This window comes from Lepeophtheirus salmonis, chromosome 3 (genome assembly GCF_016086655.4).
Source record: "Lepeophtheirus salmonis chromosome 3, UVic_Lsal_1.4, whole genome shotgun sequence".
NCBI lineage: Eukaryota > Metazoa > Arthropoda > Copepoda > Siphonostomatoida > Caligidae > Lepeophtheirus > Lepeophtheirus salmonis.
This window is the reverse complement of record NC_052133.2, coordinates 22,824,873-22,844,162: the sequence shown is the minus strand read 5'-3', so window position 1 is coordinate 22,844,162 and position 19,290 is coordinate 22,824,873. Positions and strand designations below refer to the sequence as shown.

General features: G+C 29.9%; 1 protein-coding gene across 2 annotated transcripts in view; it reads right to left on the bottom strand.

Annotated features, from left to right (window-relative positions):
- The window catches only part of LOC121114681 (uncharacterized), a 34,261-nt gene that overhangs the window by 10,804 nt on the left and 4,167 nt on the right, over positions 1-19,290 (bottom strand). For both annotated transcript variants that reach the window (XM_071887178.1, XM_040708715.2), the window contains exons 2-6: positions 16,484-16,656; positions 11,924-12,065; positions 11,470-11,795; positions 11,266-11,410; positions 11,079-11,192 (exon numbers count right to left, since the gene is read on the bottom strand). In XM_071887178.1, the coding sequence (XP_071743279.1) occupies positions 11,079-11,192; positions 11,266-11,410; positions 11,470-11,795; positions 11,924-12,065; positions 16,484-16,656 (900 nt within the window). The remainder of the gene's footprint in view (positions 1-11,078; positions 11,193-11,265; positions 11,411-11,469; positions 11,796-11,923; positions 12,066-16,483; positions 16,657-19,290) is intronic.

Sequence of the window (19,290 nt, the reverse complement as noted above, 5' to 3'; positions counted from 1 at the left end):
GTCTCAGTTTGAATTGAACTACTCCGATTTGAATTGTACAGTTCCCATTTTTAATATGACTAATCTCATTATGAATTGTAAATGGTATTTATAATTCAATTTTTAACTTTTTTTTCAAACCTTTTAATATTAGACTTTTTCCCATTTTCCAAGGTCTATAGAACCTAAATATATCCCTGCCGCATGGCCCTTAAAAATTTATTGTTGGTGGTTCTAAGAAAAGGAAAAAAATGTGATTGTTTGTATTCTTTTGAATATAGCTTCGCAAAGGTTCGTTGTATAGCATTCATATGGGTATCAAATCAAAGTCAATAAACTGTGCTTTAATTTGTATAATTATGTTATTAACCTTTTATTTATTCCTATGAGTAAATTTTACCCCAGTCAATAAAGAAATGCTTGTTTTTATTTTTTTTCACAGTCTTTGTAGGTATTCTCTTAAGTTATTATTATCTTGATGCATTTAATTATATTATATATGTAAAAATATTTTTTTTTTTTTGGGGGGGGGGAAGGTTTGTTTCGAGAAAAAATCCCAAAATTAAAATTTGTTGAAAAAAATTTCACAAATTCGTAGAAACTCACAAAAAAATTTAATTTCAAATTTTAGTAAAAATCAAAAATTTCTCAATTGGGGGAGGGGCTGCAGATGCCCCTGCGTTGTAATCCTAACAATTGGAAGAAAGTTTGAGAGAATAGCAGCAAAGATGTCATGACATTGAATTAGATTAGCTGCAAGCAAATAATAGAGAAAGGGAATACACACAAATACCACTCTATCTAAACATAGGCAGGAATTACTCCTATGTCGATCTTCAATTCTACTCTGAGGCCAACAAGGACTTACATGGGTAACTTCAAAGTAAACCCTCATTTATACTTTTTGTCTTTTCATAAGTTATTACTTTGTACTTAGATGATCCTTCCTCCAGAATTAATTAACAAGGATAACTGCAAGGGAATACAAAAAAGCTTGTTCAGATTACCAATTTAAAAAAACCACTCTCGTTTATTAAACACATTTTATGCACCTCCGCACATGGAACATACCCTCCCTCCTTTCCTTTCCTTTAAACCAACTATGGGGTTTGTTTTTTATTTATTCTATGTATTTTAGTAGAATAGCAATGAAATAAAAGAGGTAATTGTATTAAAACAATCTTTAAAATTGTCTTAAGGAATTAAAGTACCTTTATTTATGCATTATTATTCTGATGACATAAAATAAACATATGAACCAAAAAAAAAATAATGAATTACTTGAAACAATCATTACAAGATTGTTTAAATTCTATACCTTCTTTCATTTATTCTACCACAAAATTCCCCTTAGTTTACCCAATAATACTAGAAAACTTATAAGCAAAGGCTCAAGCACCCCTGCTACAAATGAAGTGGAAGAATTGAGAAATTACTACCATGACATAACATAAGTTCTAAAGGCCAATCGTCAACCATTTGTCATATGTTTATGAAAAAAAAAACATTTATTAGATTCAAATAGTCAAATCCATACCCATACCTAAAAAGAGACCTGTGATAGGCTTGATAATGGAATTAAATAATTTCATAAAAACTGAGATTTATTAATTTCACAGGTCTTATTTTTCTATATGGGTAATATTTGACTATTTAAATATAATAAATACTTTTTTTTCCATATAAATATGACAAATAGTCAACAAATGACCTTCTGAACTTATGTCATTGTAGTAATTTCTTAGTTCTTCTAGCCCATTTGTAGTGGGGGCGCTAGAGGCTTCGCTTACAAGTTTCCAATATTACATCGTTTGGCGAACTAAAGGATAAAAAGGAAAAGAAAAAAAGAGTGCATGTTCTCTGTATACAGTTTTACTTGTAAATAGGGAGATAATTTTCCTCAGGTATAAACGTACTTACTATCATATAAATGTCGTATGTATTTTTTAAGTGCTGTAAATGTATCTACACTTGAAACTTATGAATGTTGATCAACTGAACTCGAATTATTTCTTGTCCAGCAATGAACTTATTACCAGGTCTGAATATAGAATAGTCCTAGAGTTGAAGAAAGGGACCTAATAGGGCATGAGTTAAATAAATAAATGATACTATCCCCTAGGTGGTGTGATAAGGTTGGTTTTCAAACTAGCCGTTTAAAAAAATGCCACATGCTGAGAAAAATTTATACAACACCTTCCATAAAGACTTAGTGTATTTTCCTTTCAGCTATTTCATTAATTTTTGTAAGTTTACTATTGTATGATTTTTAGGAGCGGACTTTACGTATTATAAACTCAAAAAAACAACAACAACATAGAAGTTGGATTTATATATTAATTCATACCTTCGTTTAGAATTCTTGTCATTTTATACTCTGTCATTGATAAGATTATTAATTCAATGTATATAATAATCAAAAACTATTCTCTAGATAATAATTTAAAGTAAGCAGTCAAAAGTCGAGATTGTGAGTGAATGAAAGAGCTAGTAGTGTAAATGAGTAACATACACCTATAATTTATTTTCAATATATTATCATTCAAGAAGTTTTATTATTTTGCAGCAAGACACCATCACCCTTTGTTACTTTGTTTACAAACTAATATAAGTAAACAACGCTCACGTCCTATTTATTGCGTATCTTTTTTCTCTTTCCTTTTGAAAGAAAGGTTACCAAATGCAATAAATTAATTATTTTGATTGGAAAAATCACAGACACTCTTGTAGAATTCATTCATTAATATATTGCAAAATTTTCTAATCACACAATATATTGGATATTGTTGGGCTGAGAGATTTCTTAAATTACCACCCTTTATTAAGAATGTTGATATGCTTATCCTTTTGGATTGAACTTTTAGTTTACAATTTTTACTTATCATGAATGGGTAATAATGTCCTTTTATCTCTTTGCATAGACAATAATTATTTATCCTAAATAAGGACAAATTTCCCCATCAATACTCTATATATCATTAACATCACACATTGGGTTTTGCTTGCCAAATGATCTATGAAAAACATATTATGATAGAGGATTATAAAAAAAATATGGTCATGTGCCCCCCTCAATATATCCATTTAGATAGAAAAAAATAGCTTTCAAGAGACGGAAGATAATTTATCTTTATGCTGACAGACTGACTAAGAGAAAATAATTAAATACATACTGTGTGTAACAAAGAAATTATGCGCTTTCAATTTCCAGATTTCTCCGGCATATAAGATGACGAAATTTTACAATGTGTGTTGTTTTTTTTAGGGTGAAATAAACGTTTCATTTAGTAGCCATAATACTACTATGGAGTCAACAACAGAAGATTTCAACCCTTTTACATTTACAGAGGCAGAATTCAAATGTGCCGTTGTCATAATTCTGGTTAACAATGATCTACATATCAGTCGGGGAGGCCCACTTGGATCAAGGACGTGTTTGGAGACCTCTATAGGTTGTGGCAACAGGACTCTGTCCCTTGCCACACCTCCAAAACGACTCAAGATTGGCTCCAAGAGCACTACTACGACTGGGTGTCTAAGGATATTTGGTCTCCTAGCTCCCCCTACCTGAATCTGATGGACTATTTTGTTTGGATCTACCTTCATTCAAAGATCAGCAGAGGTCCTCACACCATTAACAAGTCCCTGATCGACTCATCGTCCTGGAGTACAAAAATTTAGATCAGTTTTAGTTTCCAGTCCCTGATCGCTCTTCAGGATCAAAATTGAGGCCGTTATTGAGGTCGGTGGAGGCTAAATTGAGTGATATATATTCTCAATGATTGTATCTTCTGCATTTTTTTCTTTTTTGAAGCATTCTTAAAAAATTACAATTTAAAGTAAAAACAAAGGATGGTGGAACTGAAGGAGATGTTGATAAGTAGAAATTACTCTGGAAGAATTGTAGAAGACTGTCTGAATAGAGCCATGGCAATACCAAGAGAAGAAGCACTTTAAGCCATTGTCAAAGTGGAATGTATTCGATTTTTATTTCCCATCACATATTACCCACAGTCATCAAGTGTTTCCCAAATAATTAAGAAATAGTGTAAGTAAGGGGTCCCACAATGAAAAAAACTTCCCATTTCCACCAAGGGTTCCATTTAAACAACTTGTAAATCTCAAAGCTATGATTTGTAAGGCCAAAGCTCCGGAACTTTCAAGTAATATACCTATTAGGTCAAATACGCGGCTCAAGAAGTGCAAAAAGGATCCAAAGGGCGATTTGGGCTTCAATTTGATGTATTTTTCTACTTTTGACACAATTATATATTTATTGTATCTCTCATACTTTTTTTCCAAAAAGATCATCTCAGATATGCTAAAAATTATTTATAAGATTAATAAAAATACGAGTATTGTGGACAAGACCATCATACTCGAGACCTAAGCTGATCTCATGAACTAGTGGTGACACAGCTCAATTTCGCCAGAAAGATCTTATGTAAATATTACCAACTCTAAATTACAGATTTACAAATCTGTGGTCTACCTAAAGTTTAGGAACCCGAAAATGAAAAACGGTTGTTTCTTCTCTTTTTTTTTCTTTTCATTATTTAATAGGTGGTCGTGGTGTTAACTTCTCCCTCTGAAGTAAGCATTCTCGCCTATCTTTGGTTTAAATTGTTTAAAAAATGTATAATCAATTAAATTTATCGGAATTCAAGTATAATTATAATATTTCCCTGCAGTTATGCTATTTTATATGTAGAAGATCCTCCTATTTACAGCAGTAATTCATTTTCTAACCCCCCGCCCCTCCAAATCAAATAAAAGGAAGCTGATACTATTAAGACTCCTAATTCAGGAATACCATATGTCTTGCTCCCACCAACTCTTCGTGATCTTACAAAAGTCCCATTTCTAAACTCCTTGAAATATTATGCAGCCTCTGCTACCAATAACATCATTCTCTCCAACTATTGGGTGGTCCTTTATTTAATTGCAAAAATGTTTTTAAGATTTAATTTAGGACACTAATAATAGGCAAAAGTACATAAATCGACAGCTTAAAAAAATAATGCGTAAATGCCCATCAGAAAGAAAATTTAAAGTCTGCATTTTCAAAATATGTCCAATTACAATGAAAAGAATTACTGCATTAATAAATCTTCTTTTTATTCAATGAAGTATAATATATTTGATGTTAAAGACATAAATTGAGCCTGCGAGGTTGAAGTACAAAAGTGTTCATTACTGCGATCTCAAATTAATCAAAAAGTCGCATAATGAAAATGTATGTATACTAGACTGTCCTGTTTTGGAGAGAATCTCGTAATTTTATTTATTAAGAATTTCCTGGTATGTATTGATAGAAAAAAGGATCTCTAAAATATTTCAAACTCAAATGCCATGTTGTAGAAATCTTATGACATTTAAAATTTGAAAAATGATGATTTTTTTTTTTTTTTTCAAATTTAAAATGGTTTGATAGGACCGAAATTTGAAGATATGAGGCCATGTTACTTCATAAATATTTAAATTGTTTTTTTAAGTTGGCTCTACATGGCAATGAACACTTTCTTTCGATTTAGATAAGATACTTATACATCTAATGACAAAAATGGCAATAAACCTTTAAATCAAAATTGAATGTTAATAGCACAAAGGAACAGCTATAGAGTTTAAATTTCTACCAATTAAATAAAATTGGGGACTAATATCGTTCAGTGTAATTTTTACCATTAAAACAATTACCAAATTGAAATATGACAAATATAATTGATGTAAAAGGATTTTTTATGATTATATAAGTGTTTTTATTGTTTCTGTATCTTGTTCTGAACTCGACCTATTTAGTACATTTTTAGCCTGAAAAATCATTCTTTAGGATTCTACGACTTGTTTATCATTTAGAACGATAACAAATATCATCTCTTCATTGTTTCTATCCTAAAATCTCCTTCCCATGGAAAGAGTTCACACATCTCCCTTTTGATATCTGGTAGATTTCCTGAAATAAATTTCCTTCACATCGTCCCTCGGGGAATATGGAGCTCCGAATAAGAGCTTTTCTTCAGATGGATGATCAAGTATCTTCCTTCCGTTCTCTCTATTTTGCTTTGATCCTATCTCTTGAAGAACAAACAAAATCCACTTATAGCATATATCCTCTTCCAGACTTGAAATGATCTTAATGGTAAAAAATGACTCTGAATGATTCTATTCTCAAATTACTATAATCTTATATTTTCCTGAACCCCCATGATCCAGATAAAATCTGAGCTCCGTTTTGGATTCTACCCTCAAAGATAAATTATACTTTTTGCTTCATTTCATTGGTAGAAATTTTTTGTTATCCAGTATAATCAATCAACAAGCAAAGGGCTAATAAAGGGTTTAATACTTGAATATTGAATAAGTATCATCGAGAGAGGTGCAATTGTTGCATCGACTCTCAAGAATCTGAAGCGTCACTAATATTTCAAAAAAATTTAATTACCTTCAAGAAATAAATAATTATGTTTCAATAGTCTGTAAATCGTACCAAATTCTTGACTTATAATTACAGGAATGTGACTATTGTGTAACATAACGTTGATATCCAAGATATATCCTGACTTGGCGTTTGTACGTGAAAGCAAAATAATAAATATACCATATGAGTTAAATGGATTTTGTCACTTTTGAGTATGAAATGAATCTAATTGGACATGATCGAAAAAAACTATTATCTGCATGGTGGTGGGACAGTATGTAAAGGGTTTTTCAATAGTAACGCTCACATTTTACGTTGATAGGTTTCGAAAACGACGTCATATTTGTTATTGTTTTTGACAGCTGTGCTCAGAAATAATTGTAGTTTTATCATGGAGCAGTACACACTCGAGCAACACTTGTAAATTATTAAAATTTATTACAAAAGTGGTGAGTCTTTGATCCAAACTTTAAGAACGTTAACACCAATTTATGGTCAACGTAATCGACCTGCAAAATCATCAATTCAAGGTTTGGTGAAAAAATTTGAGTCCACATACACGCTACATAATGATCCTGTGTCAGTGAGACAAAGAAATGCACGAAGTGTAAAAAAATATTGCTGCCGCAAGCGTATCAATTCAAGATGACCCAAAATTTGTCTCTTACGCGCCGTTCTCAATCGTTAGGCATCTCTGTGACATCGTTGTGGGGATTTTTGCGAAAAAACCTTGGCCTACACCCGTATAAGATCAAGTTGACACAAGAACTGAAGCCGCTTGACCACTTCAAACTTCGAGAATTCGTAAAATGGGCTGAAGGAAAATTCGAAAATGATCCTGATTTTCAACGTAAAATCATTTTCAGCGATGAGGCACATTTTTGGCTCAATGGCTTTGTTAACAAGCAAAATATGCGCAATTGGGCCGGGAAACCCCACTCGTGATTCATGAAGCGCCATTACATCCCCAAAAAAAATACTGTTTGGTGTGGATTGCAGGCTGGCGGTATAATTGGGCCGTACTTTTTCGTCGACGATGACAATCGCCACGTTACTGTGAATGGAAATCGTTACCGCTCCATGATAACCGATTTTTTTGGCACGAATTGGAAGATATGGACTTGGAGGATACGTGGTTTCAACAAGACTTCACACACAGCAAATGTTACAATTGATTTATTGAAGAGTAAGTTTGGTGAGCGTCTTATCTCCAGAAATGGACCAGTCAATTGGCCGCCTCGCTCGTGTGATTTAACGCCTTTAGACTATTTTCTTTGGAGTGACGTGAAAGCCCTGGTCTACATCAATAATCCGTCGACGTTAGAAGAGCTCAGAACAAATATTCAACGCGAAATTGCTGCAGTTTCAGGCAATTTATAAGGAAAAGTAGTCGAAATTGGGTTCAACGATTGGACTTCGTAAAACGTGCACGTGGTAGTCATTCAAACGACATCGAATTTCATTAATAAATTAACTTGAATGTATTTTAACTGCAAATAAAGAAATCGTCGATATCTCAAACCGTTTTCGTTTTATTTTATTTTTTAAATGGGAGCGCTGTTAATGAAAACCCCTTTAGTTTGGGGGCGCAACTAATTAAATTAAATTAAAACGTCTTGTTTGTATTTATTTTTCTTACACCCCCAAACACTATTTTAAATTTTTTTTGGGTGACCCCTACCCCCACGGTATTCGATAAACTAAATATATTAAATCATATTATCATTTAGAATGTTCTATTATTTTGCTGCATAAAGACGCTACTCTCGATTGTTTTGTAAACAAACATATATAAGTTAACAACGCCTATGCCCCATTGTTTTGGAAAAACTACATAAGTACAATAATGAGGGAATAATCTTCAATATCAATAAAATATGTGATTGAACCCATATAATATATGTTGAAGTGTTGATACTTCAATGTAATTTATAGTGTGAAAAAGAGGAATATTTGTAAAATACGTATAATGAAATAACTTGAAAAAAGATCTTGCAATTTCTTAACATTATTAATTATTTACATTACAACTTTTGCATATTTATTTGGAAAAGGAATGAATCAAAAACTTATAAATGTCTCTGGCATTACTTTTTGCCTTGTACAATCAAGAAAAAAAGATCACAGAGTTTCAAAAACACATTAAGACTCAAGTATATATTATAATGCATTATTAATTATAGGGCTACCAGCAGTAACTTTGCTAAGTTCTAAAAATATACAAGAATGAAACATCATTTTTTAAGTAGATTTATAATATGTTTTCCATGTAAAATGTGCTATGAATATTAGGATGATGCAGTTCCCCCCAAAATTAAAAATCCTTGTCAAACTTTGCAAAACCTGATTTTGGTAATGTAAATAGGTAAGTAGTATAGAAATACAAAATTTTAGCAAATTTGGTTAAAGTTTACCTCTAGCACAATTGCAATTTCTAAACATGTATGAAGCAATACTTTATTTTGTGCGTTATTTTAAAAACATGTTTTTCAATCAAATATTTCTATGAACAAAAAAAGATTAACATGTTTTATAGTTTTTTTGGTTTTTTTTTGTGACTCTAATTTCCTTCATTTTAGAGAGCAATAAGTGATTGCGCCTAGACCATTTATTAAACACAACAGACATTATTAAACTTCAGTACAGAAAATAAAAAAAGAAAAACCTTACTTCCTTCATTTTTTATTTGGAATTTAAATATTGTATTTATATTCTAACAAGAAAAATAACCATATTAATAGTGTTGCAGTCCCCCCCCAATTATAAATCATCTTTACAATTAGATAGTACTGCAGTTAGCAGTTTAGCTGTAATGAAGTTTCATTAGACCAGCTATAATCAGCTGTGATAATGAGAGGAGTGGAAGAAGGAAATAAACAAGGGTATTGGCAAGAATCACTCCGATGTCCATCTTCAATTCTACTATAATTCTAGATATTACTATAGTACTGCAATAACGACAGCTCAACACATATACAGACATAGTTATTAGTAAATGTAAATTCTACTGTTTTGTGCGTAAGTATTCATTTCTTTGTTTCAAGTAGTTATTACTGATTGACGAAGGGCACACTTTGATCATTAGTAGCATTAATCAATATTTGAGTGTTAGGTTAGTACAGCATCGATTTCTGACACATGCATAACAGTTTCATAGGCCTAGAGTGGACATTTTTATAAGGAAAAAAAGAGTGCGAGGGGAATGTGGAAGCGAGAAATATGATATTACTGAATGAAGACCATGAAGGAAAAATATTTAAATTATAATATATTTATTTTATGATGTACTTTTAAAACAATTTACACCCAGAATAGGAGAAAATGCTCACTTCAGTGGAAGAAGTTAGCACCACGATGACTTGTGAAGAAAATTGTGTGTATTTTGGGCATGTTATGAAACCGAAAGTCAATATGGTGGCATGAAGAATGTTTTGGAGGAGAGCAGTTTAGCTGTATTGAAGTTTCATTAGATCAGCTACAATCAGCTGTAACAAGGGGAGGAGGTGAAGAAAGAAATAAACAAGGACATTGCCAAGAATCACTCCAATATCCATCTTCAATTCTACTTTGAGTCCAAAAAAGACTTACAATTACAACTCTGCAACAAATCCTCAAGGCTACTCTCCGTCTTTTAAGAGCACACACAAATTTTCAATGAGGTTTACAATATAATTGAACGGAATAGGAAAAGAAGTTTACTATTCAGAATGCTAAGGAAAAGAAAATTCATTCTTTAGATTATCAATTTCAAAAAAGTGGGCCACCCAAGAAATACACACGATTTACATCACTATAAATGACCTAGTAAATATTGAAGAAAAAAGAAGAAAGAGCACACGCAACAACAGTTTTTATTTATCCACTTTTATAAACTTTGTTTTTTCTATAGAAAAATGATAACTCTATTCATGGAATGCTCATATTCTTCACTTATACTTAACAAGAGCTATTCGATTTAAATCAATCACCCCTTAGAAAACTAATTATGAAAGGCAAGAGTAGTAGAAAAATAAATAATAAACATAATTACACATTATGATATTTAACATTTAAAAAAAAAAAAAACTTAAAATGTAACCACTTTCACCATCACTTTCATCTAGAATTATAGTAGAATTGAAGATGGATATCGGAGTGATTCTTACCAATACCCTTGTTAATAGTTGGTCTAATGAAACTTCATTACCGCTAAAATGCTACAAACAAAGGGCATGCCTGCAATTAAAATTATCAAATAAAGTAAGTATTTTAAAACTCAGCATATGACCTATTATTTTTTAGTGAATTGACTAAAAATTCATCCTGTTTAGTTTCATATAAGTGATCAAATGTATTCACACCTAACTATCATACTAAAAAATGATCAAGGGCGTCCGCAGGATTTTACATAAATTTTTTCGAGAAAAAATTCAGAATCCATTACGATTCACAAAAAATTAAATTTTCTATTAAAAATGAAAAATTCCCTAATTTTGGGAAGGAGTTACAGCCCCTGCGGACGCCACTGATAATGCTTACTTAACATATAAATATAATAAACTTAAATAACAGATTACCCTTGACTGCTAGTTGTTAAAAGTTCCGTAATTGATTTAGTGTTTGGAATACGTATTTATAATATAGCTGTCTTTGAAGTCAGACCTTATGACAAATAAATAATGATCAAGGAAAAAAATCATACTTGATTTATCCATTGTAGAAGAGCACCACAACGCTTTGATGTAACGGAATAACATTCCATGGCATGTTGATGTCTTTCAAATGTTTGCATATCGGTGAAAATGTATGCAATTGCCTAAAAGCAAGCGTAAGTTAACTACATTAATAGGTTGCGTGAACATATTTAACGAATCATTCCGTGAACTAACCTTATTCAATGTATCAATTTCAGATGGATTGCAATATGGAAATACCAAATTGCTCAAATATCGCTGTCCACCTTGTATATTTTGTGATGCAGCTATTAGATTATTTCTTGTCAAAACGGCTGCATGATATCTCTCCTCAAATTGGCTGTTGTAAATTGTTTTTATTATTCTATAAAAAGATATAAATGTAGAAAAAGTATTTACTTTTGGGTCAGTTCTCCAACTTCGTTCCATTTAGTTACTGCAAAAACTAATTGCTTGTATGCATAATCAACCATCAGCTGAGCCTGTCTCCATTTAAAATTAGCCTCAACAATCCTATTCCTCATTTGTTCATATTGATCTAATAAATTTTCTAATCTAGACTCATCCTCACTTCCATAACGGCCTTCAAATATTTGAGAGAGCAGATCCTCTTCTTCTTTATATAAATTGTAAAGGGTTTCTGTTTCTTGCTCAAGAATCAAAATTTCATCTTGTAGATTTTTTTGTTGTTCCCTTAAGCTCACAAGTTCCTTTTTAGCTATTTCCTACATAACATAAATAGATATAAAGTAAACAATAGATACATAGTTATATTTATATTGGTTTGTCGATATCCAAGCACCTGGATCTCAATAATGCCATTTTATATACAGAGATATTATTTATTACTTACTTCTTTATTTTTAGCATCAAGATACTCTCGAATTTCTTTTGTCTTCCTCCCAGAGGATTTTAAATCTGACAGATGTTGCTCCAAATACAATTCTTTTGTATCATAGCCACATAAATCGTCTGCTTCCTTTTTTTCAACCTTCCTATTAATACAGTATATTTATGAAATACTGTAAACTAAATAGGTGTGAAATGTACTTGAAACGATTCAATTATAATCCATAAATGGTTTTTATTCAAAAAGAATTATAATCATATCGGTATAATAGCATTTATGTTTGTATATAAATCGTCTTCAAAAATTTAATCTTAAATGGAATTTATTGACTATAATCAATTAATTAAACCTATAGTAATGAATAAAATTAATATGCCATATGAGTTAGGAATAATTGGAATATAGAAATGAAAATTTATGTAGTTATTTATAAATATATAAATTAAAATAATTATTTTAAACAAATTCAAGTTTCCATTAAAAATGATAAAGATTGGCTGTGAACAAAAGTACACATTGAATTAAATTTTGACTAATGTTTATTCAATAAATCTACAAAAATAACTTAATAATTTAGACATGACTAATAAATTATTCTTTATTTATCAAAGTTAATTTAAAAACATCAGTCTATAAATAATTATAAATTAAATAAAATCTTTTTAATTTCTCATTGGCTATCTTTAAAATATAGTGTTCGTGCTAGTACGCTTATATTATAATACGTTCTTGTCACACACCTCTTATTTTTACTTCAGGTATCTTTGATAGAAGTTATGAATTACGATGAAATGATTAGTAGTAACTAAGTAATTTCAGTTGTTGTAGTTTGCATAAAAGACTAAGATAGTTGGCTGTAAGAATATGATTTTTGCATTCTTTCAAGAGATTCCTTTCGTTATTTCAATATTTTTTAATATATTAGTTTCTGAGACGTTGTTAATTGAATTTAGGGTGACAAAATTTCTGGATTTTTTTTTTTTTGGTTTTCTTGATTTTTGTTCCGGATTAATTACATATTAAGCGACACCATTTCAAAAACTTATTTTTTTAAATGGTATAATACACCTATCTAAGCAAACTAAATAAAACAAAGGCTATTGTGACTGTTGTTCCTTTGGAATTAACGAGGAGAAAGATGAGAACAAAAATCCTTTGAATAAGCCTTACTGCAGATGTGGACATTTTCATCCTGGTACTTCTTTTTGTTTGGAGAGGCGTATTTTTATTATACAATCATCTCTCTTATAATCTATGAATGAACTTTATGTGAATATGTACAAAGGATGTCACTTATTTATTTTATTGGGGAAAATGTACTTATTACATAGAGATTGTTCACATATTCATTGGAGCATTGAACTTTTTTTATATCAGAACCAAAATTAAGGGATATATAATTATATAAAATACTTAAATATCCATTGGTATATTAAAAAGTTTCGTTCATACCATATATTATTCAAACAATCTATTCAATAATGCAAGGCATAAAGACTAAAAATAGCATTTTCCAAAATATGAGTACATTTTGACGGATTTGGATCTGTTCTCATTTTTTTCTAATTTTTTAACTCATCTAAGGATCCAGAAAATTATCTGATGGTTAAAAAAATAGCATATTAAATACATTGACCAAAGATTAATTGGGTTTATGGAAAATAATTTCTTATTGAGCAAATAAAATATAGATTTGGAATATTAGGACATCAATAAACTTGTTAAGAAGTTGATTATACAGTTAAATTCAGAGAAGACAAATCTAATTATGCTCTTTGGATGGAAGCTGTGATGGATCCACTCAAGTTTTTGTATGATTTAGTTGCATGCCCCTATTATATGACCATAGTGAAAATAGTAGACCTTGATGAATCAGTTTGCAACTGTATTTAATGTAATTTAACAAGCCCACAAATAAATTTAAAAAAGTGTCTCAATATTCTAAAATTGAACTTTACATTGGTTTGAAGACTAATTGAAAGCTTTTATGGGTTGGTCAAAGGGCATTAGTACTTTTATTGAAATATTAAAACAAATGCAAGCAAAGGTTTTATAAAAAAGAAAAAGTGAGATTGAAGAACCTATGAAGCTAGAAAAAAAAAGAATTTCTTTAACTAGTAATTAGGTTTTGTTGATCTTATGGAAGATAAAATTGATCAATTGTGAATCCATTGATCGTGTATGTCCTTTTTTTTTTTTGTGATGGGACGACTAATCGGAATCGGAGAATATGGTGTTTTTTCTGGAATCGGAATCGGGAAAACAATATTTAATTTACTATTATTATTTATTTCTTGGGATTCTCTAATTTTCTTTTTCACCCCATTATAAAATGTAAATCTTCCAAGAGTGACTTTCTTTATTTGTAAAATTTAGAACTTATGTTTTCCCACAGGATTTCCCACACTATGTAGAAACTTGTTGAATTTTGTGCAATGTGTACTCTTAATCCCAGTTCGTTTGAAAAGTAGTCTTTGTTTGATTTTTTTAACACAAGTAGGAGTAATCGACATGGCATGGAATAATGCAGTTAATTAATCATACACTCAAAAAGTCCTCCTCAGACCAATGGTCAAATTTGACTTTCAACCTATTATCTACTAATTCATTTGACAAATTCCTTGAAATTTAAGCTTAAACATAATCCCCATTCCTTTAGCAATTTCAATATTTCAATACTAGAGTACTATCTTAGTAACTATCACTATTTTCTTTGTTTAAATAGTAGTTACAACATAAAGTATTCGTATTCGATAAATATTTTTTTTTAAGGATGAATATGTAAAGCATATATATTATCAGTCTATAAACTTTTATTTTTCTACATATTATCATATGCATTCATATTAATAAGTATCAGTATCATCATTGTTTATAAGTTACAACCAGTCTATACTAAAATATTGTTGAGTAGACTATATAAACTGTTGAATTACATACACGTATGAGTATGAATCAAATAAGGTAAACTAATTTTTAAGTTAATTTTAGAAAATAAACTACGAAATCAATTTTTAAATTACAAGTTTCAATAATTCTTTAGAAAATATGAATTATTTTCTGACGAGTTTTTGAGTGAGCAAAAGTATTAGGGTGAGTAACAAATATTCAAGCGAGCTACGAGTAAAGTTCGTAATTCCTCGAGGGTTTTTTTCAGAAACTTGTTTAAGGAAGGCGATTTATTTTATCAATTGTAATTCTTAGAAATATGTTGCGAAATGGTATTTTTTAACAATTATTTGAAATATTAAAGAATCGGAATCGACATCGGGATTTTTTTTTTTTTTTTGCCCCGCCACTACCTTTTTTAACTATTTGATTATGTAATAGAATAAATAATATAACTGATTAAAAATATGATATGTTCGTATTACATTCCACTATAATGACAACAGTATCAAAAAATATACAAGGGAGTACCATAAATGCGTACAACTGATGTTTGACTTCCACCACGCTTATTAATATTGTTGTCATAGTGTATGAGGGGTTGAGTGTTTTATCAAAATCTGTTTTTTTTCTCCAGAAATCTGTATTTTTTGCCAGATATGTGCAATGCTCTTAGTACATGTCTTATATATAATATTTCGCTTAATAAACCATTGACATTAAGAGAACTGTAGTGTATATAGTTCTCTTTGATGTATATCACATATAGGGAGAACTGAATAAAATGAATTAAGTCTCATAGGGGTTTAATTCAGCTCATATTAAAAAAGAAAATGGGGAAGTACGTTATATAAAATTTTAAAAAATGAATATGACTTTAGATAAGGTTTAGCAACGAGCCAAAGTACTCCTGTGTCATCAAATCATATTTTATTTTTCCTCAAGCTGTTTATTCTTTCTTTCTTTTATCCTTGAGGAAAGAACGTCTAAGTATTGAGTGAGTAGCTACGTGTGAGTGTGCTCATGAAAAAGGGAGAGTAACATCAAAGGGTTGTTGAGGAGTTATTTTCTATGCTATTATAGCTAAATTTCTATGTTCCTCTACCCCTAATAACTTTGGTATTCCTGGTAAAAGATATCCCAAATCATTTTAGCGACAATTTTGGTGCTAACTATCGCATTAATAATTAATACTTTTACCTACTAGTACATTTCTGGCTTCGCGTTTAGATTCATAAGGAAAAAAAGTCTGCTTTTAAAAATTATTAATATTACTCCTCTGGATTAATTGCATAAGAATATACTTTGATAAATATTGAATAATTTTAAATTGATCTTTTCTGAAGACTAATGAAAGTATAATTTGGTATATTATACATTTTTAGATGAAAAAGTGTGAGAACTGAGTTCTGATAATTAATTAAATATGTACACAATTAAAAAGTTGTTGAACAAAAGAGTAATCACAGTTTTTTAAAGTTATTTTTAGTCAATGGAAATGGAAGCTCAAATTTGTTTCAGTCAAGAGCAATCACAATACTAAAAATTATTGAATACTCATAAGAGCTTTTAATAAAATGACTCATTTTTTTATTAATAGATTTAATTAATTGGTAAATAGAAAAAGAAAAAATGCTTAAACGTAAATTATTTGAGTATTGTACTTATACTTACGTCACATTACTTAAAAGTGATATATCCGTCATTAGATCATTGATCTTTGTATTGAGAACATCAATTTGCATTTTCTTTTGCTGAAGAATTGTTAGTGGAGACTGTTTCTCTGCCTCAGCAATCTCTTCTTCAAGTTCAATGAATCGTTCTAGAACTTCTTGACCAACAGTGATCTAAGAACAAAGAGGTGTATACAATTATTTACTTCGTTATTTATTCATGTGCGTACACCATACATGGGTATAATTAATCTCCTGAGCAACTATAACTTCAAGTTCAAAAGATTGAGGCCATTTCTATTAATTATTCAAACAAATGAACAAATAGTGTTTGCTCAATTTTTAACGCCTATCCGCTGGGATGTATCCAAGGGGAATATTCATTACTTAAACAAACTACCTACGTAGTCGTATACGGTAAAATATGAGTCAATGCTCTCTGGTTGTAAAATAGTTCTTACTCTGATCCCTAAATTATTCGAATAAAGATAAGTAGGCATATGTACGTACCGTAGAGTTACTAAAACTGTATTTATATAATACACTGTGAGTAGAGACAAAAGTGTATCACAAGACGAGATTCAGCCATGAATTAAGTAAAAACGATAGATGGACTGTTATTGTGGCAAGAAATTAATAAATATAAACTGGAGTAAAAGTTGTTTTTTTCCAATGAAAATAATGGATACATAGGTTCATATTTAAGAGATATCCTGGTAACATTGGTAGTACCACTACGGTTTACGTAATTTAGTAAATCTTTTCGCCTCACCCTGGAATTGCTCCACACAGAAGAGGGACAATATAAACCAAACTCTTTGGGAGGGCAAAATCATAAAATATTTTGCAAAATCAGTTCATAACTCCACATCTCCCCAATCCGACACAATCGATTTTCATTAAATAGTAGGTTCAAATATATTATATATATTGAATAAAAGTTGCAATGTCTGTACAAGTTACATTTGTATAAATAAATTTTTGAAGTTACAATTTATTCAACATTGAATTAATTATTTAATTACAACATTAGTCATTCCAATTAATAACTATACAATGATACTATCATAATTTTTATTTATCCATTTAGATTAAATGGCTATTATGTATTTATGAGTAAAATAACTGTGGACATTGGAACATATTGTTCCAAAGAATATTCATATATTAGTAATCTTAATTAACATAGTCAAAAATTAGACCCTTAATATATCGATAATCCACGGAATTGCATAATCCTCAACCCCAAGTACTGTAAATCCTTATTTTAAAATTAGTCATCTCATTTTTTGTTTACAACTTGTACAATTTGCTTATACAAGTTACAACTTGTACTAAATCACAACTTGTACACAAGATACATATATTTGAATAAAAAACATAGTAACGTGAAATTAGTAAATCAATTATTACTGAATTTTCTAGATCCTTCATGACGAGCTCAATATCAATAACAAAGTGACTCATTTATTTCTTCGGTAAAAATTATATGTAATACATTTGTGTAACACGATATATTTTGACGACAGAATAGCATAAATTGAGTAACAATTGAGTATATCATAAAACTGACTTAATAAAATTTATATAACGAAACAAAACAACTACTATATATCAATAACTAAATAATTCATCATTACAATCGATATTTGGAGGGGGAACTCTCAGTCAGTTGTGATTTTTATTTATTTTTTACATACTTTAATCACATGTTAATACATGTAAGGTTAACTCTAATTAAAAATTAATTTTAAAAATATTTTATAGAACAGTTCACATTCTAATAGGAAGTTTGTGTAAAAGTGCAAAATTTATAGCGTATATCCTTGCATTTTTGAAAAAAAGAACATCTGGGTTTTAAAATTCCTTTGCATTAATAATTAACGATACCTAATTTTATATACAAGGCTGTCGGTATAGAGGGGCAGAGAGGGCAGTCCCCTTCAATATTCCTGATAAATTATATACTCTTTTAAAGGGCACAAATTAAATTTTTATGTACTTATGTTGTTTTGTATTGTCCGGCATCTTTTTTAGGGAGGAGTCACTGCAGGGAAATACCTAAGTAGGCCTGAACTTTTAGGATTAATAATTTTAAATTGTGGCGTTACATTTACAAATTTCAGTTTTTTTTAACAATTAGGAAATGAAATTGTGAATAAAGTGCATTCATCTGTATCATTAAAAAACTATACCCATTTATTAATAGGGACGGCAATTTTAGTCTAAAATATATGTAAACTATTATCTTTATAGACCATTTTAATCAAGAATACATCAATGTATTTAATTTTCTAACTTTCTACTTTACATGACTTCAAGATATCCTCTTTTGGCCAAATCCCGCATATTCTAAAACAAACACTCTCTTTGTGTCCCCAAAAATTTAGACGTGCGACTCTCATACTCACTCTCATAAAAATAATTCAAGTTTTTAAAAAATTTAAAAATTTAAAAAAAAGTTATGATAAATTTTATCAATGAAACAGATTCAAAAGCTACCAAAATGCAAATAAAGTTTAGTCATTCTTTAGGGAAATACAAATAAGATAACTTTCCATCTAAATTAAAAGTATATTACAGATATTCAAAGCTTTGTGGGCCGTTTTGCAGACCCACCTAGTCTTAAACTCTTAGATACAGACACGGTACAAATAGTTACTATTATTGATAAGTATATTAATACAACATAATCATTTTCAAATAAACATTTCAGTTATTAATTTATTTTTTAAATCCAAAATATATAATAGACTTTATCCAACCAAATATAAATTTAAAAAATAATTTGATTCATTCATTCATCAA